The sequence below is a fragment of the Pelmatolapia mariae genome, linkage group LG20, assembly GCF_036321145.2.
Source record: "Pelmatolapia mariae isolate MD_Pm_ZW linkage group LG20, Pm_UMD_F_2, whole genome shotgun sequence".
NCBI classification, from domain to species: Eukaryota; Metazoa; Chordata; class Actinopteri; order Cichliformes; family Cichlidae; genus Pelmatolapia; species Pelmatolapia mariae.
The window spans coordinates 13,565,049-13,588,877 of record NC_086244.1 but is presented as its reverse complement, the minus strand read 5'-3'; the positions used below and the strand labels follow the sequence as shown (position 1 = coordinate 13,588,877).

The window sequence follows — 23,829 nt, the reverse complement described above, 5'->3', positions numbered from 1 at the left end:
AAAATTCTTACTGAAAATGAGGTTGGAGAAACTCACGACACAAAAAAGCAGCAAATTTAATGGAACAACATGTAAACTTGTGCATTTTACTGAACAGAGTATGAACAGAGTATAAAGAGCTGATTTATATGCACTAAATAACAGCGTGAGTGTTTCGCAGTCCTGGAAGAGGAGCACCTTGAACTTTGAACACGACTGCTCCATTGGTTAAAGATTTCTATAGTTATGATAGTCACAATCTTTATGATCACCTTACATCCTGGTTGCATTTGCTTCAATAAAAGATCTCAAGGCCACCTGACATCTGATTGATTTTGATTCTGATTTCACTTCCACATTTGTTGATTCAGCATCATATTAGTGAGGGATGCTTGGGCCTAAAAAAATCACCTAGTACCCAGTTGAATGAAATACATTCAACAGCCTGCTGGAAACATTCCTCAGGAATTTGCTAAGATCATACAGATCTGCCGGCCATATGTTGTTTACAACGAATTCTGACCCTACCCTCCGAATGTTGCAGAAACTGAGACTCTTCAGATCAGGCAGCACTTCACCAATCTTCTATTGTGCAGTTTTGGTGAATCAGTGTGAACTGAAGCCTCACTTTTGTATTTTTAGCTCACAGGAATGGCACCTGGTTTGTTCTTCTGCTGCTTATCAACCTGATAGATCGCCAGTTTCTGAAATACCAGCCTGTCTCGCACCGATAACCACGCCACGGCCAAGGTCACTTTCATCACATTCTTGATGCATGCTCAATCATCCAAGTAAGTAAACCTCAAAAAGTTGATTCTGTTCATTTGGACGTTGCATTTTCAGTGGGAGAGCTGAAACGTTTCTCCACCTGAAAATGCTACGTCCAGATGAACAGAATCAACTTTTTGGGGTTTCATCACATTCCTCATTCTGATGCTAAGTTTGAACTTCAGCAGGTTGTCTTGATCATATCTACCTATCTAAATGCATTAAGTTGCTGCAATATGAATGGCTGATTAGATATTTGCACTAACAAGCAGCAGACCAAGTGTACCTAATAAAGTGGTCAGTTTGGTTCACTGGCCCATCTGACATTTTAAATGTTATTTTTCTGATTTTTTAAATCATTTTTACTTCTATTATTACAAATATGAGCTTTAAAAAAAAGGGAAAAAAAAGAATGTGTTAAGAGCACCAGAGTACTTTCCCATAAACTGCTTCATTGATTACAAGAGGAAAAAACATGATACCCATATATACAAATCAAACATGATTTACATTACACTGAATTGGTACATCATCATGTTTAGGACTTCATGAATCAATTTAGGCCACAAGCTGTTCAATGAAAACAGATCTACAGACCCATGGATCAACACTACAGCCAAACCAGTGATGATTGATTTCACTGGTTTGGTTCTGCTTTGTTTTGTCTGCAGGCATTTTTATATCACACTCACTCATTTTTATTTCTAACACTCAGGACATAAAAACACACCCTGTTTTGTGAAACCACTCCTCTTCCTGGAATTATTTGAACCATAAAACACCCTCCCCCCTCTTCCTGTTTGCCCTTTGATCAACATAACTTCCTGTTTCTGATCCTTCCAAATATATGCCAGAGTGCAGATGTATGTAATTAACATACCATAACTGACAAGATAGCAAAGCAAGAAAAAGGAACTGAGTTTTGGTTTGGATCGGGTGGCAGGAAGTGAAACTCTCACACACTCACTCTGTCTGAGGTAAAATGGCGCGGCAAGGAATTCAACTCGACCAGGACAAACTCTGCTGCTCGATCTGTTTGGATCTACTGAAAGATCCTGTGACTATTCCCTGCGGACACAACTACTGCATGAACTGCATCAAATGCTGCTGGGATAGAGGTGATCTGAGGGAAATCCCCTGCTGCCCTCAGTGCAGACAGACCTTCATACCAAGACCTGCTCTGGTGAAAAACACCATGTTGGCAGAGTTAGTGGAGGAGCTGAAGAAAAGCGGACTCCAAGCTCCTCCTGCTGATCACTGCGATGCTGGATCTGAAGATGTGGCCTGTGATTTTTGCATTGGGGAAAAAATGAAAGCTGTCAAGTCTTGTCTGCAGTGTCTGGTCTCTTACTGTGAGCAGCACCTCCAGCCTCACTATGAATCTCCTGCCTTCAAAAAACACAAGCTGGTGGACCCCTCCCAGATGAGGATTATCTGCCCTCGCCACAATGAGGTGATGAAGATATTCTGCCGCACTGATCAACAGTGCATTTGTTATCTGTGCTCCATGGATGAGCATAAAGGTCACTGCACTGTCTCAGCTGAAGCAGAAAGGAAAGAGAGGCAGAAAGCACTCGAGGCAAGTCACGAAAAACTCCAGCGGAGAATCCAGGAGAGAGAGGAAGCCAAGAGAGTGTTTCAACAGGAGGTGGAGGCCATTAATCACTCTGCTGATAAAGCTGTGAGGTGCAGCGAGAAGATTTTCACTGAACTGATTAAAACGATTGAGAAAAGAAGCTCTGATGTGACCCAGCAGATCAGAATTCAGCAAAAAACTGAGGTCAGTCGGGTTAAAGAGCTTCAGGAGAAGCTGCAGCAGGAGATCTCTGAGCTGAGGAGGAGAAACACTGAGCTGGAGCAGCTTTTCCACACGGAGGACCACACACAGTTTCTCTGCACTTACACCTCACTGTCACACATCAGCGAATGGACAGATTCACCGAGCATCAACATCCGTCCTCTGCGCTACTTTGAGGATGTGACAGCAGCTGTGGCAAAAGCCAGGGATAAAATGCAGGAAATTTTTAGTGATGTTTATACCAACATCTCACTGACAGTGAGTGAAGTGGATGTTTTACTGCCACAACCAGATCCCAAAACAAGAGCTACATTCTTACAATATTACTGTCAGCTCACACTGGATCAGAGCACGGCAAACTCATTATTGATATTGTCCGAAGGGAACAGGAAAGCAACAGGAATGCCCACTTTGCTAGCGGCAGTGCAACTGGCAGTGGATTTATATGCCAACAAACCAGAATCGCATGCTTTCACTAACAGGTTTCAGGTGCTGAGCAGAGAGACTCTGACTGGACGTTGTTACTGGGAGGTGGAGTGGAGCGGAGGAGGGGTTACAGTGGCAGTCACATACCAGGATATCAGCAGGAAGCAGCAAGAAGAAAGTGAATTCGGACACAATGACAAATCCTGGGCTTTGCAATGTGTCAACCAAAGATGCTTTTTCAAACATAACAAAAGAAAGACTCCCATTTTAGTCTCCCGGCCGTCCAGAGTAGGAGTGTACCTGGATCACAGAGCAGGCATTCTGTCCTTCTACAGCGTCTCTGGCACCATGACTCTCCTCCACAGAGTCCAGACCACATTCACTCAGCCCCTCTGTGCCGGACTCGGACTAGATATGGGATCCACTGCTAAGCTGTCTGACCTCAAATAGACTGCAGTTATTTAACAGCTGGTGTGAGTGGATGGAAGCTACACTAATCATGATGATGCTTGTTATGTTTCTATGATCATTTCTTTGACTAAGTACAGTAATTTGTGGGAAGTCTTGATGCATGCTCAAACATGCAGGTAAGGAAGTCCCAAAAAGTTGATTCTACTCATCTGGTTGTAGTGTTGTAATTTGTGGGATCAAAATACAGAAATACTGCATATTTCATAACTTCATTTATGTTTCTAATCATATCTCATTAAATAAGTGTCCCTGTACTGGGTGCTTATTCGTTTAATGTTTCTTTAGGTGTGTTAATAGCAGAAGAGCAGAAGAGAAAAGGTGATGAGGGTCACTGAAAAGCAACAGTCCATGATTATTAAGCCTTATTGGTGTGCAAAGTGTTCATGATATAAATGGGTGCATGTATATTTCGTACTCTGTTCAGCTGCGCTATGTCGACATTCTTTATTTTCCAGTGTTGATGCTGCCTATGGGGGTGCGCAAGGGGGAAAGTGGTGGCAGTCTGGTCTGATCAGGGGGCAACATGTGACCCCCTTTGCACGACAGGAGGTGGATCTCTCTCCTAAGGGCTTTAGCTTGCTGAGACTGCCTTATCACCAAGTCTTGGAGATTCTGGATAGCCTCCTGGTCTGTGCGTCTCCTGTAGTCCTGGAACTGTTGTCTGCCCTGGATACATTCACACATATATAGATTATAGAGTATATGGGCAAAGTAACACATGATTAGGGATGGGTATCGTTTAGGTTTTATCCGATACCAGTACCAAACCGGTACTTTTGAAACGGTGCCGGTGCTTAAACGGTGCTCAAACCGGTGCTTAAAGAATGGAGAACACAAAATTGGTCCAAGAACCTCTCATGTTCAGCTGGTTTTTTTGGAAAAAGATAACAATGTTAGCCTTTTCTGCAGTTATAGGGCATATATGGTATCACTCTTGGCTGGAAGCAGTGCTTAAACAATGGAAAAAACACAAACTTTGTCCAAAAACCTCTCATGTTTAACTGTTTTCCACTTTTTCTTTGGTCATTTTGGCCTTTTTGGCCAGAGTGAAGGGAGTATCTGCCATCAAACAAGAAGACAGCCGCATGTAACTACGACGGTGTTTGCTAGTTCACCTTACATGCATTAATGTAATAACGTGGTTAGACTACTCAGCGTAAATTACACATGAACAACATTAAGCTACTCACGCAGAGAAGAACGGCTGCTGCTGCCATCATCACCGTCATCATTTCTGCTACACTGGCAGGGCTAGGGGCCAGGACTCTACTCTTCGGGTTCTTGGGGGTTGTTGCTAACTCCGGGTCCGATAACAGGCACCACACCCGCAGTAGATGTGCTCGGTGTGAGGTCTCGCAGCAAGCTATCAAATACGGTGCCTTTCTCGGCTTTTAAAAAAACGCTATGCGTCGCCAGGTGTTTCATCAGATTCGAGGTGTTACCTCCTTTGCACAGTATCACAGTATCAGCTTAAAGCACTTGTTGCAGGCTGCTGGGTTTGCATCTTTTGCTGTGAAGTACAGCCAGACTTTTGACCGCTTCGCCTTGGGCATTTTTAATCTGTAGCTCTGCTCTAAAAGAACGTACGTACCTGGGCCCGCCTACTATCTTTGGAAATGTAAAATGATTGGCTAGAATCTAAAGTGTATCACATCTCAGGAAGAAAAAAAAAAGCACCGAAACAAAGCACCGAAATGTGCCCTGCTTTTCGGTCTGGTTACTACCGTTTATGTCAGAACCGGTGCCATCATGGCACCGGATACCGGTACCCATCCCTACACATGATAGCAACAAATATTTTGTATATTTTGTATGTCTCTGGATCCAAATGAGAAAAGCAGAAGTGCATAATTACAGCAGGATTCACTTTTTATCCGGAACTAAAAGGAAATATTAACATATTAAAAGTATTTATGTTAAACGACACTATTAAAATAAACTGTACACTTGGTGACTGCATTATTTATTTATATATGTGTGTGTAACACCGTGGATCCCAGGCTCATCAGTCTTGCACATTGTTTACCATTTTCTTTTGGCTGGTGCTGAGTTTAAGCTGTAGATTCTTCTTCTGTTCATTCAGGCTCGTTGCACTGCAGAGATGCTCCGTATTACACGTGGTCACCTCCATCACAGCTTGACGTGCCTCTTCTACCTTAGCCTGAACACACACACACCCCATGTAGAAGATTAAAAAAAACTTAACCTGAAGTGGTTTAAAAATGTTCACTTTGCAAATGATCAAAACACAGCACAGATATAGACACCTCGCACACACACAGATAAGCATACATCCCACTGTCTGATCTCCTTGGCGTATGCGGTTTCTTTGAGGAGTTTTTCCTGCTTTAGCTCCTCCAGCCTCCTGTTCCCCGACAGCATCTGCAAAGCTTCCAAATCCACGAGCCTCCCAAACTTTGTTCTCATCAACTCGTTGCATTGCTGCTCCAGTGCTGCACCAAGATACAAGCAGGTGCCCAACAGCACAGATCAACAAACACATGATTAAATCCACGCATGAAGAAAGTCACAGGAATGTTTTCTTGAAGCTATGTGGCAAATCCTGCAACACAAATCTGGATTTGTTTTCATCTGCATGTGTGTTTTCTTTTAAAGCTAATGTCTACGTGTGACCTGTGAACTTCTCGTGTATCTTTACACTTCGGCTCTTCCATGTCAGAGACTCTTACTCTGGATCGTGGCAGCCATGTTTCTGCGGTCGTGGATGAGCTTGGTGTGCTGCTGGCGAGCTTGACGGTGCAGATCTTTCTGATGGAGCTTTTCCCCCTGCAGCTGCTGGATGCGCCCCTTCAGCCTGTCCAGCTCACTCTTGTCCAACACCAACGCCTCGCTCAGATCTGACGGCACTGAGCCATTAAGAACATACTCAACCTGGAAGACGCAGGGTGAAAGTGGAGGGAAGGAGAAAACAAAAAGAAAAAGTTCAAAAACTTCTGTAATATACACTAAACTGCACTGTAGCCATTTCTTTTAAATAAAACATCACAAAGTATTGCATGGAAGTCTATTAAGGTCAACATTCATAAAAAATCTGTAAAATCCAAGAAAATGTTTTGTTTTAATCCTGTTTGGCTTTGGATCAATAAAGATCAATAAAATCACGCATGCAAAAGAGTGTTCTTCTACTTTGTTTCCTAATTTGAATTTTTGTTTTATTCACTTTATTTAAAGACTTAAACATCTTTGGGACTCAATAACTCCACGAGGACAAAAAAACATGTACACAGAATGTTTTTTTAATGGCTATTAAAATTTGTGGATATTGTGTGATCGCCACGGTCCAAATGCCCATTCTGAGAAAAACCTTTTATTTCCTGCAATATTCTTTTAAAATTTATGATTTCTAAAGTGTATTTTTAATTAACATACATTTAATTTTTTTAAATATTAAAAAAAAGGCAGGATTTGTATAGATTTTGTAAAAGCTTGGATATTTGGTGAAATGGACTAATCAATTGTTTTTGTAGAGACTGAGCTGGTTGTACTTTCTCACTATAAGTATTTTTGACAGCAGGCAGACCACTACACTATTAACTATCTGTTATGTGTTGTTATGACTTGCTTGAAGCAGTTTTGTCACCAGAGAATAACCAGCATGACATCCCATTTACCTGGTGCAATCTCAGAGGAACCACAACATCCAGCTCACTAATTTTCTGCAGTTTCTCCCTGTTGATTAAATCCAAGCCGTCTTCTAGTGCAGCCCGGCTGCTCTTCACCAATTTCTCCTGCAGAGCAGATCAAATCCACGCAAAAACACATGCACAATAACATGAGTGCAAAACATACGAGTGATAACAAGAGCAAGCTACAGAAAGCGCAACAGTGATGAAAACCGATGAGTTTGACCTTCTTTGCGAAGCTGTCGCTCTCCTTCTTCAGAGCTTCAGTGCTCTTTTTCTCCTCTGTTAACAGTTCCTCCAGGTCCAGTCGACGTTCACGTAGCTGCAGTGTGTTCTCAAACAGCTCAGGTTCACAGCCTGAGACACACAAACACAGACTTATGCTTAAAGTCAAATTAAAGAGAGCTATTTTCAGGCTAAAAAATGAAATGACCTGAATGGTGCGTTTCAAAGTACCGAAACGTTTTTGTGCTCCTGCTGGAACAACAGAAAAGTTTTCACTGTTAAAAAATTAAAGGAGATGAATGTTTTTCACCACTTTACTGACCTTCAGGGCAAATACTGTCATTCACAGCAGCTCCTCCTTCTTCACTGTCATAATCATCATCCCAGTCATCGTCTTCTTCAGAGTCTCCATCACTGTCCTCTTCTTCTACAATCACACACTGTGATCATAAAGTACTGATGCACACATCGTTACACACACTGTGTTACTTTCCCTCACCTTCATTTCCCGTCTGCTCCTTCTTCTTCACACGTTTGATCTTCTTCTTGAAGACTTTGGTCAGAAACTCTTCATACTTATTGTTTTCTCCGAGCGAAGCCTGGAAGGCAGCGGTCAGAGCCTTCTCCCTCTCCAGCAGCTTGGCTATGTCTCTCCTCTTCATCTCCAGCTGTTCATTGCACTCTCCCAGCTTTGACTGTGAGTGATCAGAGGAAGGAAGTGTGAGGACTACAATAACTGCAGGCCCAGTGTTGTGCTTACACAGTTTTTTGGCAAACATTGATTTCCAGGCCACCAGTGTTTGGCAGCAAACACTACACAATTATTGTAGTTATGTGTGAAAAAATGAATTGTAAATTTGAGTCACAAATCTGAGCCAGTGCAGACTTGTATGACTGCATGGCAAGAAATATTTCCTGTTTAATAAAATCTTCATGCTTCAGGTCTGTTTTCAAGTCTTTTTATGAAGTTAAAGTAAGTCAGTGTTATTTTAAAGCACATTTAGCAGCAGAAAAAAATTTGAACAGAGAAAAAATAAGGAATATCACTGGAAAATAGCAATGTATGAAGCCACCAGAAGCACCAAGAGTACAACAACTACTGATGAATGCAAGTGACAAGCTTTCTAAAAGCTGACAATTGTGCTGACCCTAAACAAACAAACCACTTGCTTCCACGTCTTCCTGTTATGACAGTCACCTGCATGCCCTCTGACACTAAAAACCTCCTCTTTCTCTTTCTCCATCTTTAACATCTACCTTTCAATAAGCCCAACATCTCTCCTCTGCTCGTGGCCAAATGAGCCACTCTGTTTTATCCCTAAACTATCCATTCAGAATAACGATGCATGTGGATGTGCAAAGGTGAGCTAAAACATAAGAACGTTGCTATATCCTTTTAAGCAGATTACTAAAGCGTATTATTAAATAAAAACACCAACTCCAGGCTAATTCAATCCACCTACTGTGATGCTGTTCTCCTCCGTAATGCAGGTGTTGAGCTTCTCATGTAAGCCTCCCTCTCTCCTCTGAAATTGTTTGAGGAGCAGCATCTCCTGGAAGAGCATCACCAGGCGGAGGTCAGCCAGCTTCAGCCGCCAGTCCAGATGCAGCTTCTGTCGACACAGCAGCAGCAGCTCCGCGTCAAACTGACAAACCGCAGTCTCCATCTGAGGATAAAATCCATCCCCACATCAGTTATTATCCAGAAGACATTCCAACTAGTTGACCTTTTATTCAGTTAAAAATCAAATTAATGACAATGACCTCCTCCAGCAGAGTGTTCTGCTCATGCAGCAGTCTGATCTCCTCCTCCTTCTGAAGCTCCTCCTCCAGCTCGCTCAGTTCAGATCCTTCGTCCACTGGTGTCTCCTCTTCTTCTCTGGTTACAGATGAAACAGACAATCTGGGAGTTTCTTCTACATCTCTCCTCTGCTCTTCTTCCTTTTTATCCTCCTCCATTTCTTTGTCCAGCTGCTCCAACAAACTCGCTGCTCCCTCCTGCTCCAAATCCCTAAACCTTTTTTAAAAAAAACAAAACAAAAAAAATCTGCAGTTTTTGTTTTCTAATGTTTTTCATGTCATTGTAGCAACAATGTCAAGCAAACCAACTGAAACCATTTAAATTTTTGGTTTTCAGAGAACAGCCATCCTCTGTACCTCTGCTCCCTCAGTGACCGGTATCGCTCCAAGGTGGAGTGGCTGTACCGCAACTTCTCCTCTGGCACTTCCTCTGGTAACATGTTGGGCAGAATGGGTGGAGGCCGGCAGAGATGAACCGCCAGGCGCTGCTGGACCTTCTGCAGCCGCTGAGCCCGAGCACGCAACCAAGACACCAGACGAAGTTTGGAGTCCCGCAATGCCACGATCCGTCTGTTCACCTCACTCTGCTTTTCATGCATCTAGTGATTATGGAGTGAGTCATTAGATTATCCAGATAATTTAATAATGACATTTAAGGACCATAATTATATGCCTGCACGTAGGTGTGAAATAGATAGCACAAAGTATATTTAAAGCAGATGTGAACATCTGGGTATTAGTGTGAGTTTGTACATTTTCCTCCAAGGAAATCAGTTCTTCTCTCTTCATCTCAGCGTTCACCCTCCGGTGTTTCACCCCGATGTAGTCCCCGATGTTCTCTTTGGCTTCACGGATGGCTTCCACGTCCTTCGGATCTTCATAGTCCTCACTTGGTTTCTCTGCGTAACTGAGACACCAAAAACCAGAACCCATTTTTGGACCAGCGTCGTGGTAATCATTTAAGCCCCAGCTACTCCTTAATGGGTTAACCCAGACCTTCCCAAAGTGTGGGGCCCGCCCCCTAGGGAGGGTGAAGAGCCATTGCAGGGGGGGGGGCGGTATGAAAAGGGAAAAAAAACAAAAACAACAACGCTTGGACACTGCTAGCACGGGGTGCCTACACAAACGCAAAGCAGGAGATGAAGCATTGCTGAATATGTTTCCAAACCAACTTCATTCTAAGCCAAAGACTAGAAAATATGGTGAAGCATATCTTCCCTTTGGTTTCACCTGCACAAGTGCCAAGGTAGGTCTCTGCAGAATTAGTTTTCCCTGTGTCGGGATCCCGACACACGCTGGGCTCTCCAAATCACGGACAAACAGTATCCCACATTCTTGATTTTTAGTTCACAAACACTTGTTGTAATGACTAACTACTCCTGACATTTTGGAGATGTTAGCTCTTTATACAGTAAAGTTACAGCGGGATACAAATAATATCAGGCTGATCCTGCCACGATTTCTTTCCCCGGTTCAAATCACGGACAAACAGTATCCCACAGTTGTTTATGTTTTTAAACCCATTTTGCACAGAGAGGCATTTTTTGAAAAATGTATTGATAGCAATGTTGAATATTATTACACAGGAAAAAAACAACTACACGTAAAATAATCACACCGTGATGCCTCTGCCTTTCTAAATAGAAGGACAGTAACTGCGTGTGTATATGTAAGCCTGTAAAACCTGAAGATAGAGACAAAATACTGTTAATCTGACTATCTGCCATTCTGCAATTCATCTCATGTAAACAATAACGTGCACACAGCGTGACGTGAAAAGAGTCACATACCTTTGACGTTGCGTGACGAACTCTGTATTCCTCGTCCACACGGAAACGCAAAAAAGGAGTTTTAAAAAATCTCCGTTTTCGGTGATTCGAAACGCCGTTTACGTGTGGACGAAAGGTCCAAACGCATAGAAACAGCTGCGTTTTCAAAAATACCCGTGTAGGTGTGGACGTAGCGTAAAAGAATTAGTAGTTTATTTTATTACTACCCTTAATTTATTGGAGTTTACTTGTATTTGCGTAATTGTTTACTAAATGTTTGAGGTGTGAAATAAACCGCAATGGAGCCAAATATGGGTGTGTGTGGTTGGAGGATGTGTTTGTGCGTGCGTGTGCGTGTGTGTGTGTGGGCGCGCAGGGGGGGCGCGCGAACATTTTTCTTGTAAAACATAGGGGGGCCTAGCAAAAAAAGTTTGGGAACCACTGGGTTAACCTGACACTGCAGAGTCACTCACATTTGTGCCCATTCCTGCTTCTTCTTTTCTATTTTGGCTCGAGCTTGCTCAGCTTTCTCTGCAGCCTTTCGAAGTCTCTCTTCCTGACGATCTCCCAGCTTGATCTTTGCTGTACGAATCACTGGGTGGCATAACACCTCCTCCTCTGGATGCACACAGGTGACAATGCAGGTCAAGGTATATCTTTGATGTGTAAAACAAAGACACAATCACTTTCTTACCGTCAATTTTGGTGCTGCCTTTTGCAGTCTCTGCTCTGACTTTCCTACAATCTAGTGCAGCATCTCTGTCTCCAACAGGCTCTCTGGTTGTGCTCCGATGCCTGACCTGAGCTGAAAGCTCGGCAGGCTCCGGTAAATGGTAAGTGGAGACTCTGTGGCTGGTCTGGATGGCAACCACAGTGACCATTTTTCCACCAAGAGAGTCCCTGAACCTGACATCAAGCATAGGTGTTTGTCAGTTGGCTACATACACTATTCTAAAGATGCACGCTCATATTTCACATGGCCAAAGTTTCAAGTAATGAAGTCTGTGCAGGTCAGCGGTCAAGTCAGGAACACAGCTTTGTTCCACCAGCTGTTCAAGCTATCTGTTTGAGGGGCAGGCAGTCAGAATCAGAACAAAGCTGGCTGAAAGGGAGGCTAACCTTAGAAGGAGAGGAGCTAACAGTTTGTTTCACACCAAAAAGGCTCTTTTTAAGACAAATTACTATTTTTTTGATTTGTGAATAATATAAATAGTTGTATAATAAAAACTTGCATGTACCAGTCCTGTAGTTTTTTGAGTGCTATGCTGCAGCGCTCCTGCTCCCAGGCTAGCTGCCTCCTGACCTCCATCACGCGCTGGGCCTTCAGCCTCTCTGCCTGTTTGTAACATCGCTGGTCCAGCTGCAGCTCCTACAGACACACACCAACACATACATCTAACAACAATCTACTGTGTCTATCCCTTAGTAAAACATTCCAGATTATGAAAGATTATGTTTCAGATGTCACTGAATCTCAGTTTCAGTGTCAACCCAGCAGAATTTCCCAACCCAGAGATAGTGCACACATACACAGCCCAGATTTGCATTTGTACCTCAGGTTTCAGGCGAATGTGCTCCGGCAGATTCTGGTTGTCATTCAGCACTTTCTTAAATTTCTTCTGGAGTTCACTCAGGTTCTTCTGCTTTTCAGAAACCTTTAGCTCAGCCTCCTTTTGCAGTTGGTCATTTTGCAGCTTTTGCTTAGCCATCTCTAAGCTGGAACAAGGAGACATTAGAAAGTTAGAAGAGAGAAAACTTGATATTTTTCATGAGCCACAGCAAAGTTTCATTGTGAAAAGTCAAGCTTTCACCACCCCCACTTAGGCAGTTTATAACATGATGTCACGAGCTATGAAACCGAGGAACCCTGCACGCTCATATTCTGCCTACTTGTCAACCCTGTAAAGTATGTGTAACTCTGATGTCCAAAATAAACATAATGCATTAATAAGACTTAAAAGTAGTGACTGAGACCATTAACTCATCAGGAAAATGTTTACTTAGGTCACAGATGTGATGGTTGTAAGGTTATTTTCTTTCTATGTCTTTGTGAAACAGGAGTCTCCTTCTACTGGCCATTAGAAATAATGCAGGGTTAAGGTATCTTCATGTTTCAGATCGGGTGAGCTATGTCCATCATATACAGGTGAAACTGAATTTGAATATCATGCAAAAGTTAACATTTCACTGATACAACTTAAAAGGTCAAACTATTATATGATATAGACTCATTACATGAAAAGCAAGATATTTGAAGCCTTTATTTTTTTTATAATTGCTTCAATAGCAGCCTTCAGCTCTCTGCATTGTTCGGTCTCGTGTCACTCATCTTTCTCTTGGCAATGCCCCATAAATTCTCTATGGGGTTCAGGTCAGGTGAGTTTGCTGGCCACTCAAGCACAGTAATCCCATGGTCATTGAACCAGGTTTTGGGTACTTTTGGCAGTGTTGGCAGGTCCCAAGTCCTGCTGGAAAACAAAGTCAGCATTTCCATAAAGCTTGTCTGCGGAAGGAAGCATGGAGTGCTCCAAAATGTCCTGGTAGATGGCTGCGTTGACTCTGGACTTAATAAAGCACAGTAGACCAACACCAGCATGACATGGCTCCCCAAATCAACACAGACTGTAGAAACTTCACACTGGACCTCAAGCATCTTAGATTGTGTGCCTCTCCATTCTTCCTCCAGACTCTGGGAACTTGGTTTCCAAATGAGATGCAACATTTGCTCTCATCAGAAAAGAGGACCTTCGACCACTGAGCAACAGACAAGTTCTTTTTTTTCCTTTAGCCCAGGTAAGATGCTTCTTATGTTTGTTGTTCAGGAGCAGCTTGACAAGAGGAATACAACATTTGATGCCCATGTCCAGGATCTGTCTGTGTGTGGTGGCTCTTGATGCTATCACTCTAACCCCAGTCCCATCCTTGTGAAGGTCCCCCACACTTTTGAATGGCTTTTTCCCGACATTCTTCTCCAGGCTGCAGTCATCCCTGCTGCTTGTGCACCTTTTTCTTCCACACCTTTCCCTTCCACATAACTTTCTATTAATGTGCTTTGATACAGCACTTTGGGAACATCCAACTTCTTCTGCAATTACCTTTTGAGGCTTTCCCTCCTTATGGAGGCTGACAATGATGGTTTTATGCACAACTGTCAGGTCAGCAGTCTTCCCCGTGATTGTGATTCCTACTGAACCAGACTGAGAGAGCATGTAAAGGCTCAGGAACCTTATGCAGGTGTTTTGGAATAATTAGCTTATTACAGTGTGACACTTTGAGCCTAAAATATTGAACCTTTTCACAATATTCTAATTTTCTGAGATTTTGAATTTGGGGTAAGCTGTAAGTCATGAGTCTATATCATATATTAGTTTTACCTTTTGAGTTGAATTACTGAAATAAATGAACTTTTGCACGATATTCAAGTTTTCGAGTTTCACCTGTATATACAGTTTATGAGAGTCCCAAAAAGAAAAAATTGTAGATATACAGAGGAAGAAATTATTAATTGATACGAAATTATAACTAAACTTGCTATTTATTCTCACCTGTAGGCTGCTGGATCTTCAATATCCTCAGTCTCATTCCCAAGAGTTATCTAAATCATGCAAAAAAGATGATATTGATACAACTTCACACATATAAAACAATTTTATTAAACATTTTTTTAATTTTTTCTTTGGGGGGGGGGTGTCTGTCTTCCACTGAACTGTTTTACCTGGGAACACGTGACCACAAGTTCAGCATTTAGGCCTATAAAGTGCCCCTTTAAACTTAGACTTATAAACTAGCTCAATTTTAGTCCCTTACAAACTCAAGCTGATTATTATATAACTGGTTTAAAGACAATAAGCCAACAAAATGTGACCGACCTTGGGTGAAGGAATCTTGGCTCTCTTTCTCTGCAGGCTTTGCTGCATCTCCTCCGGAGGAAGCAGGCTGAAGGAGAAGATGTTCCCGTCATCTCCCCCTGTCAGCACAAAGAGGTCGTCGTGGCTACAGCGGATGTGTCGCAGGTGTCCATACTGGTTGTCGTGGACGCTGAGAGTCCAGTAAGCCTGCATGGAGGTGAGGCTGTGATCACCAGGCTGCAGGGGATAAATCCTGATGGAGCCCGAGTTCATGCCGCAGAGAAGCAGCTGTCTGTTGGAGCTACAAAGCACCAGGAATTGCACTTCAATCACCCTTATCATTCAAAACATGTAAAGTGTAAACAGCTGCACAAAAGTTTAGAAAAGCTAGTTTGTCCTCAGGCTACCTGAAGGTGATGGAACAGATGGGGTCATCCTCTGCGTTATGTACAGGCAGAAAGCTGAATGGTTCATCCTGCCGCTGCTCAGGATCCTCGTCTTGATTCTCAGAGAACTTACAGTGATATAAGAAGCCTGAGTCAAAGCCTCCCTACAGGGTTCAGAGAGACAGAAAACAGTTAGTCGTGAAGAACAAATCACACTTCAGGATATTTATCTATATCTCATCAACTTCCAGAGCTAAACAGATATTATAAATTCCTTTCTATAAAACTGCATGGCTGGTTACTGATAAATAGATACCTGCATAGGATTAAACAGAATCTCTAGACAAGGCAGGGTTTTAGCCAGAGCCAGCATTGTAATAAAATCAATATAAACCTGTTTTGCTCATTGTTGATTAAGTTCTTCAAAATGTGATTACCTGCCCAGCTCTGTTGTAGAATTGACCCATCATCTCGTTCAGTTTAGTGCTTTTCATTTGTTGCAACTTTCTGATGCAGAAAGTTAGACTGATGCTCGCTGATGAATGTGACTGTAATGTGTGGCCATTGCATTCAATTACACTAAGACTCTCGGAGTGCACAATATATTTGAAAGTGGAGATTAGTTTTCCAGTCTTCTTGTTTTTTGGACTATATCTGATATTGCACAATGGTTTGTTTTTTGGACAGATTTGATAGCTATCAAAAAAGATTTGGTACCTCACCCTTTTTAACTGTCGATTTTACATGTTTTTACTCGCTGACAGCAAACGCAGGTTGTAGTCTAATTTATTTTCTACTTTTGTGGGTGAAGGAACTTGGTATTATATTCCTGTATGACTGTAAGAAACAGATACATTATGGGTGTGTGTGTTGGTGTTTGTATGCATACCATGGAGAGCCAGAAGTGGGGCTGTGAATAGAAGCCACAGCAGAGAGGACTTGGTGGATCAGGGATATAGATAGGAGGTAATTCTTCCTTCTCCTCTTTTTCTTCTTCTTGCTCTACATCCAGCTGTTTTGTATCTTTTAACCGTTCTTCTTTCGCTTTCTTCTTCTTCTCCTTTATGGCTTTATTTCTTGCAAAATCCTCCTCTCTCTGAAACACAGAATTTAAAATGCAAAACATCTGATCTGAAATGACGTTTCCATTCATATTCGAGCAGCAGTTCTTTTAAACAGAGTAAAAAGGCAGGAAATAAAGAAACACCGAGTACAAAAACACAGTTAATGGAGCCATAAAAGTTAAGAACAGCGATAATTCAAAAAGGCCACACAATTAACCTTAGCCACAGTCCTGGTAGATAAAGTTAGTGGTTACACATCCAAGTAGTAAAACTTACATACTTAAGATTTTATAGCTGGTTAACCTGCTCACAGTTACTGTGAACTTGCAAGCCTCTTCACAACCCACTTCTGTCACAGCTCAGCTATTGCTGACTTGGAGCATCTGGACTTCTTTAAGTTGCCTAAAGACGTTTCACCTGTCATCCGAGAAGCTTTTTCAGTTCAGTTGCCGAACTGAAAAAGCTTCTCGGATGAGAGGTGAAACATTTTTAGACAACTTAAAGAAGTCCAGACGCTTTTCTTTCCAAGCTCCTTAGACTACGATGACCTGGATGACTGAGAACCTTCACAGACATATCTGTAATTATTAATTCCTTTTCAGTTTTTCACTGGGGGGGGGCTTGTCATAGAAGAACGAGGAGGTCCCAGCACAGAGCTGTACTGCCAAAATATGAACACTCACAGAAGTAAATGTTGATCTTTTTTTACCTTAGCGGTGCTGACAAAAATGCATTTATTTATTCAAACAGACTAAAGTCAAGAAAGACCACTTTCAGACCTTGATTCGAGACTTGATGCTTTTAAACTTGAAGGATCTTCTGGGCAGCTCCGACAGATGAAAGGTGTTGGTTGGTTTCTGAGTTGCCAGATCAGGACTGTGCACCTCAACCACATGACCGCTCTGACACAGGATGAGCAGATTGTTATCGTTCTGTTTAAAAAAAGTACAAAAAACAACGTTATGCAAATCATTTACTATCACAGAGACCCTTCACATTCACAGCAGCGATGATTGAACACTGAGCTTACGTGAGAATGCGGTGACCACTCCAGCGCCTGTACCGGCCCAGGGACGTGGATAAAACCGATGGGGTTGTAGTTCTCTCCAACAGTGAAGAAGAACACAGTGCAGTCAGCACTCTGAGGAGAAAGATCAGAATAAGAAGAGATATCAGAAAGATACAACAAACACCAAAACTAACCTTAAACTGATAAAGTGTCTACAGAAACTTTACAAACTTCACCTCTAGCTAGCTTAGCTCTAGCTGAACTTTTAATGGGTGGAAATTCCTTCTTGCCAAAGCCAATAAATGCTGACAAAACCTAGCTTTGTGTAGCAGATGAATTTAGCCTATCTGAAGAAGCCTTGTTACTGGTACTCCATATTATATGCTTCCACAGTAGTAAACTAGAAAACCGCTTACCCCTGTGGCCAGGATCTCTCCATTTCGTTCATATGCCACAGCTGTAACAGCAGCATCATGTGGTTTGAAGGGCTGTCTAAGGCGCAGCTCGGCATCTCCTTCGGGGCTCTGTCCTGTGATAGTTTGCAGCCTCTGAGGGTTGTACAGCTCCAGCAAGCGTACTACTCCATTCTCAAAGCCGGTCACCAGTAAACCTCCACTCTGGCTCACCTTAAAGCCAACACCGGAGCCATTGTTGAGCCTTTTGAGTCACACTGGAAGAAGAATTCAGTTTTCACTGACACACTCACCTTAGGTGGAGCCCAGCAGAGAGCAGTTCCTCCCTGATTAAAGCGTCTGGTGGTGAGTTCTCGTTTTGCCAGGAAGTCAAAAACTTTGACAGAGCCTGAATGACATGGACAAAATAGCAGCTCTTACAGAGTCTGTATGTGTTTTCACATATATAGTATATATTTATATAAACTATATATCTATAGTATTAGCTCTTGAGAACAAGCACGTGTGATTTTGGTGATTTTTCTCATATCTACTGACATGAAAGTGGTTCCAAATCCGGGCCCAATCGCTTTGGGGTTTGGCGACAGTTTAAGTGTAACAGCAATTTTCTTTGAAATGCATGGAACTGCTAGTAGTTGATTGGCCACTAGCACTGAATCAATGGAAAAGGAGAGCATGGTACAGGTATGTAAGCACACATGGACTCACAGTCCAGAGTGGTTGTTGCCATCAGGTGGGAATTCTTTGATACGTCCAGGCCTTGAATCATCCCACCATGGAACAAAAACAGGCACTCTGGATCAGGACTCTGCACACAAAAGACTTTATTACACAGGTCAGAACCTGCACACTGTATTATGACACACAGTGGTATAATGAAGTTCATATGAAGAACGGAGAATATAACATTTTGGTCTTTATCAGTTACAATCCATCCATTTAGAAATGTCTGCACTGTTACTTGTTCATTCAAATCTCCAATAAACAAACTGCTGCATTTACATAACTTCTCCATAGAAACAAAAGATGCAGGAAACTTACTGTGTTGGTGAATGAAAGGTCCAGTTTCCAGATGGCTCCATTAGAATCCTACAAGTTCACACAGGAGAGTGATCAGGACCGAGGTGAGTGTGGATCCTGTGTTATGGTTTCAAAGTGCAAACCTTTTTTTCTGACCTGGGCAAACCAAACGAAGGAGTGAGGCAGGGAGCTCCTCACCACAGAGGAGAGGCACACATTGCGTCCGACCACCAGCTCATTATTGGGCTCCATCTCAAAGCTACTGCCATCGCTGTTACTGTCAGCTGTGTTGATCCTCTCAAAGTCCCAAACCTGATGGGAAAATTTTACTTTCGATATTCACACATTGATACAATTTTACAACTAGAAAGAAAAAAAGAATGGTATTGGTAAAAATGGTCATGGTAAAAGTATTACAGAAAATTGGTTGTACTGTAAGCACTAGGATTATCTTAAAAGAGAATGTCAGCATTTTTTTTTAAATAGCTGCTTGACATGATCTCAATAAATCCATCTGCTCAAATCCACGCTCAGCACAAATTCCAGTTTCTTTAAGAGAAAGAGAAAGTGCCTCTATATTTCTACTCTAGCCCTTAATTAAAAAATGTATGCTCGTCCAAGCAGGAGCATGTAGACGGATTGAAATAGAGCCTCTGTGCTCTCTTCAGACCAATATCAATGTTTTTGCTGCAATGATGCCAGGTCTCTCTTGGAAATTAGATTTTTAATCTCAATGAGATTTTTTACCTGGATAAATAAAGTACTAATAATTAAAAATAATGTATTTTAATCCACTAGGGCAATAGTCCCCAACATAGTTTCCGAAAGAATAATTATTTCCTCCTTCTTCAGAAAAAGTTCATTGTTAATTTTAGCTGTACAAAATTGACTTGCAGTGGCAGTAGCCTCCATCAGGATCAAGCATGTTTGGCATGTGGTGGAACAAGCTGAAGGACAAGAAGTATCTGCTGGCAGTTACTACTGTTCACACCCAGGGGACACATGGCCATGCTCTGACAGGTCAAATGTTTTTGTTTTTGGCAAAATAAGGGGACTCTATTGTTTAATGTTATGACTGGTGTAGCAAGGATCTTACCCTGACAACACCATCAGAGCCAATCGTCATCAGCTGTCCATCTTCTAGGGAAAACGGCTGGACCGTCCCTGTATGACAGGTCCTGCCATCATTACGGCAAATCTCCACCTTGATGGTGTTCCCGTCCCACAGCAGCAAATTGCCCCAATCTGTTCCTGACAACACCTAAAAGGAAAAGATGAAGTGAAATATTAATTCTCTTGCACGGAGCCGATCTCGCAAAAGTTCATCTTCATTTTTTTTTCTCCAATGTCCCTTGCGAGGCTCCATACTCTTGACTAAAACATGAAGTGGTATGTAAATACTTTTTTCTGAGTGTCACTGACCTCTCAAAGGACTTTAGACTAAAAGCCACATTTACCCATACTTCCACACAGAGCTTTATTTCATGCACTTGTATAATTCAATCTACCTCTTATCTACAGTTAATAACAAATCACCAATTCACTTTAATTTACACATGTAATCAATACTATATTTGTAAAAAAGTAAAATTCTTGCTTTTTATCTGGAGACTTCACTAGATAATGTGTGGCCAGTTTCAATTTAAATGGATTAATGGGAAGTTAAGAGGCTCTCTTGGAGGTAGCCTCTGGCTCTCGAGTACAGACCTTTCCATCAGGAAGTTCCACGTAGCCCTCAATATCAGTTGGTACAGTTTTCCCAAAATGTCCTATAAGTCCTTGTAATTTAGGACCTGTGAATGTGTTTGCCATTTTCCAAAACCTAAGAGAGAGAGAGAAAGAAAACAAAAACATTCGATATTGCAAAAGGGTAAAAACCTCAACTCTGCAGTCAGAAATGACTGCAGAGTTATTTTTTGTTATTCTGACCCCAGAGTTTACCACAATATCCTCTGCATAAAAGAAGAAACTAACTCAAAGTTGTTTTTGCAACATTTTCAGAGGACTATACTCTGACTTTACTTGATGTGCCCAAATCCAGACGTTGTGAGGATTCCTGGGTTGTATGGGGAGAAGCTGACTCGATAGACCTCCTGTGAAATGGCCTTGCAGCTCAGTATCACCTCCTCCTGCCTCCAGTCCCACAGTGTCAGCGTGTAGTCAGGTGCACTCCCCACACTGGCCAGTATGCTTCCGTTGTGGTTAAACTCCACAAAACTGTACTCCCGCTCAGTACCACCTACAGACATGCAGGTTAAATCAAGAGCATCAAATAACATTAAGATAATAACTGTAAAATGAATCCGATTTACCTCTGAGGATGCAGTAAGGTCCCAATGAAGGATATTCATAGACTATGATGTTGGGCTGTTTTCCCTTCTCTGCTACAACAAAGTACTCCTTGCCAGGGTGGGCCTTTAACCACACACACACACATGTCTGAGAAAATGCAGTCATCAAGTGATTAATTATGCAACTGGACCAAATGCATTTTATAATAAGGGATTGTAAATCTTCCTGTAAATACTGCATTAAAACAACTGAGGTATTAATTGAATGTACCTCAATCATTTCTGCTTGAAAACTGTAGGTGCATAAATGTACACTTCTGCAGGAAATCTTTGGAGTGCCTACGATATAACCCACATAAGCAGCCAACCAGGTTGCTGGCATTTATCCTGGAGTTTTACATTTGATGCTAGCCGCACTGTTAAATTATAAAACTACAGCAGAAAAGTTGCTGGAAATGCATTGGAGGAATTTGCGGTAGTAGACAGGCCAATCATATTAGTTGCGGGCTGAGTCAACATGATGTGTAGTTACATTTCTAGAGAGGTGCATACTGGGTTACAACGTGGGCTTTCAGAGGAATTTGGGGTTACGATGTTGTTGTGCCGTAGATTTCCCGCTAAAGCTTAAATCCCCAGTAGCATTATTTAACTCCTCAACATGCCTGCTGTCAGTCACAGAGATTGCAGATTCCGTGGGACAGTTCACTTGCATGATGAGTAATTTCCCCTTACCGTGATTGCTCCGATTCCCCCTCCACTGCAGGAGCGCAGGTATCTCTGCTCCTTGGTGTTCACATCGAGCAGGACGAGCATGTTCCCTGCTATAAAAATCAGAGTTCTGTCATCCAGCAGCTTCAGGTTTGCCCTGCGTCCACAGTCATAGCCAAAGGAGTGACTGATTGCATCATTAATTAAGGATATCAAAGTTAAAATTCACATCAGTGTTATAGAAAAATGTTTTTTAGCAAAAGTCCCATGAAAATGACAACTGCTTTTTTATAATAATGTATCAATATACTAATATCTCTGGCCCACATACTGTTTATACATACTATTACTTTAGAAGCATTATTATTAGCAGAGAAATATATGACACATACCATAAGATAATGGCACTATAATGCTACTGTATTAAACAATATTACTGCTTAGTCTATACTACATATTACTTACAATATACACAACGCATGTTTAAATGTACAGTATATTATACTGAGCATTCATACTTACACATACACGTATATAATACAAGCTAAACATATAATGGCTGCAAACATAAGCACGATATAGAGTTAGGTAGTGTTTATAACATATTTAAATAAAATCGTGGGGTGTTTACCTTACAATATAAAGTGCCTTGATGCGACTGTTGTTGTGATTTGCTGCTGTATAAATAAAACTTAATTGAATTGAATACATAAAAGCTGAAGTTAAAAACTACTCAAAATAAACTATGTGCACTATTCTTATAATGGAACATGGGAAGGTGTAAAATATTTTTCAGCAAAGGATACGAGAGATGCAGGAGGTTCTCTGGGATTTCAGAATCGGGTGTGATGTACGGTCTGGAGTGAAGCTCTTCATATTTGTAGTACATGTCTGCAGGGAGTTGCTTTTTTGATTGGCTCCCAGCCTCCTGCTGCATTACTGAGTGCTGGGTATCACATTCTGCGAGGAAGGAAAGATGTGAAAACAGTTTTTAGTCACTGGTGACTTGTACCATTTAATTAACTTTATTTTTCCAGCATTTTAGCACTCATAACTTAGGAACTACAGGGGATAGCCACATGATTTTTTTAGTGCTTAATCACATTTATGTATCAATTTTACACCCACTCCAAGTGTAACAATCTACAGCCAAGACCTTTCCTCCAGGACACTGTCTTCACAACTTATTTTCTAATTCAACCCAGGACCTTCTTGCTTTAAAGTGATAGTGCTACCACCTCACAACGCAAACTTTACGTTAAAGGGAAAACACCGATATCGGGTATTGTGAAATGGTTTTACTGAAACGGGGTTTTACATGGTGCATAACATAAAATGATCAGCAAACTACAATAACAACGAAGTATCTAAAACTGATTGGCTTTAGCTTGGTACCTTCATGAGAATACATGCTTTATTTACCCCAAAGTTTTGGCTACATTAGCCAAAACTACTTAACACAACCTAGAACAAAGTTTAAATAGGTAGAATGAGGACATTGCTATGTACAATAAAATTCAAAATCAAAATAAATGTCTCAATAAAGTAAAAATAGAAAATTAGAAAAAATACAACATTTTAAGTTTAAAATGTAAATATGTAAATTTAAAATATGAAATATGAAATTAATTAATAATTAATAATAATGGATTTTCATTCATTAAAAGTTGAAATAAAGCGGGTTAATAAAGTAAATTAAAATAGCTGAAAAAAATTTTTATCAATTAAACTTGGGGGAAAATAGCATTAAACTGCCTGACCTTCAACGTTTTCCTGTGAAGATGTCCGTGTGCTTTCAGTCTGTTCACTAACAGAAGCTCCGTTTTCTCCCAACATTTCCTGTTTGTTACCTGCTCTGTGAAACACACACAGACAGTCTATTATTCAAAGGTATATATAGCTTGAAATGAAGGAAGTTAAACTTTAGAATATGATAATACACAATGCCACCAGATGGATTTAAAGTTCTATCTTCTGGATATGGCTCTGTAAAGTCTGTTGCTACGTTGCCGGGCAACGGGGAAAATCAGTGAGTTGCAAAGCCTTGTGGGTTATGTAGTTCTCAAGCGTTGTCTTGCGTTTGGAGCGTAATGGGTCGTAATTTTAAAGAAAATGACATAATTTTTACAAACATGATTAACTTTAATATTAGATTAAACTAACTTGATTTTTAAGGAATTTTAAAGAATGTCAATTTCTAATTCACATCG

At 41.4% G+C, this 23,829-nt stretch overlaps 2 protein-coding genes across 2 annotated transcripts; one reads left to right on the top strand and one right to left on the bottom strand.

Moving 5' to 3' along the window:
• Nucleotides 1-1,639: 1,639 nt before the first annotated feature.
• LOC134618543 (tripartite motif-containing protein 16-like) lies at nt 1,640-3,855 on the top strand. Its single transcript, XM_063463986.1, has one exon. It carries the CDS (start codon nt 1,730-1,732, stop codon nt 3,419-3,421), a length of 1,692 nt encoding a protein of 563 aa, XP_063320056.1. The 5' UTR covers nt 1,640-1,729; the 3' UTR covers nt 3,422-3,855.
• Nucleotides 3,856-3,886: 31 nt separating this feature from the next.
• LOC134619187 (cilia- and flagella-associated protein 44) lies at nt 3,887-23,030 on the bottom strand. Its single transcript, XM_063464958.1, has 34 exons — nt 23,015-23,030; nt 22,426-22,579; nt 21,644-21,806; nt 20,933-21,035; nt 20,643-20,859; nt 20,328-20,442; nt 19,717-19,881; nt 18,777-18,932; nt 18,642-18,689; nt 18,309-18,408; nt 17,894-17,988; nt 17,604-17,813; nt 17,209-17,319; nt 16,958-17,110; nt 16,004-16,210; nt 15,136-15,278; nt 14,750-15,029; nt 14,426-14,475; nt 12,434-12,596; nt 12,119-12,249; nt 11,575-11,786; nt 11,354-11,498; nt 9,865-10,018; nt 9,454-9,710; nt 9,076-9,322; nt 8,775-8,978; nt 7,811-8,006; nt 7,634-7,738; nt 7,313-7,443; nt 7,075-7,191; nt 6,133-6,334; nt 5,735-5,895; nt 5,469-5,603; nt 3,887-4,108 (listed from the first exon to the last, which is right to left on the bottom strand). The coding sequence occupies exons 1-34, from the start codon at nt 23,028-23,030 to the stop codon at nt 3,887-3,889; spliced, it is 5,268 nt and encodes a 1,755-aa protein (XP_063321028.1).
• Nucleotides 23,031-23,829: the final 799 nt, after the last annotated feature.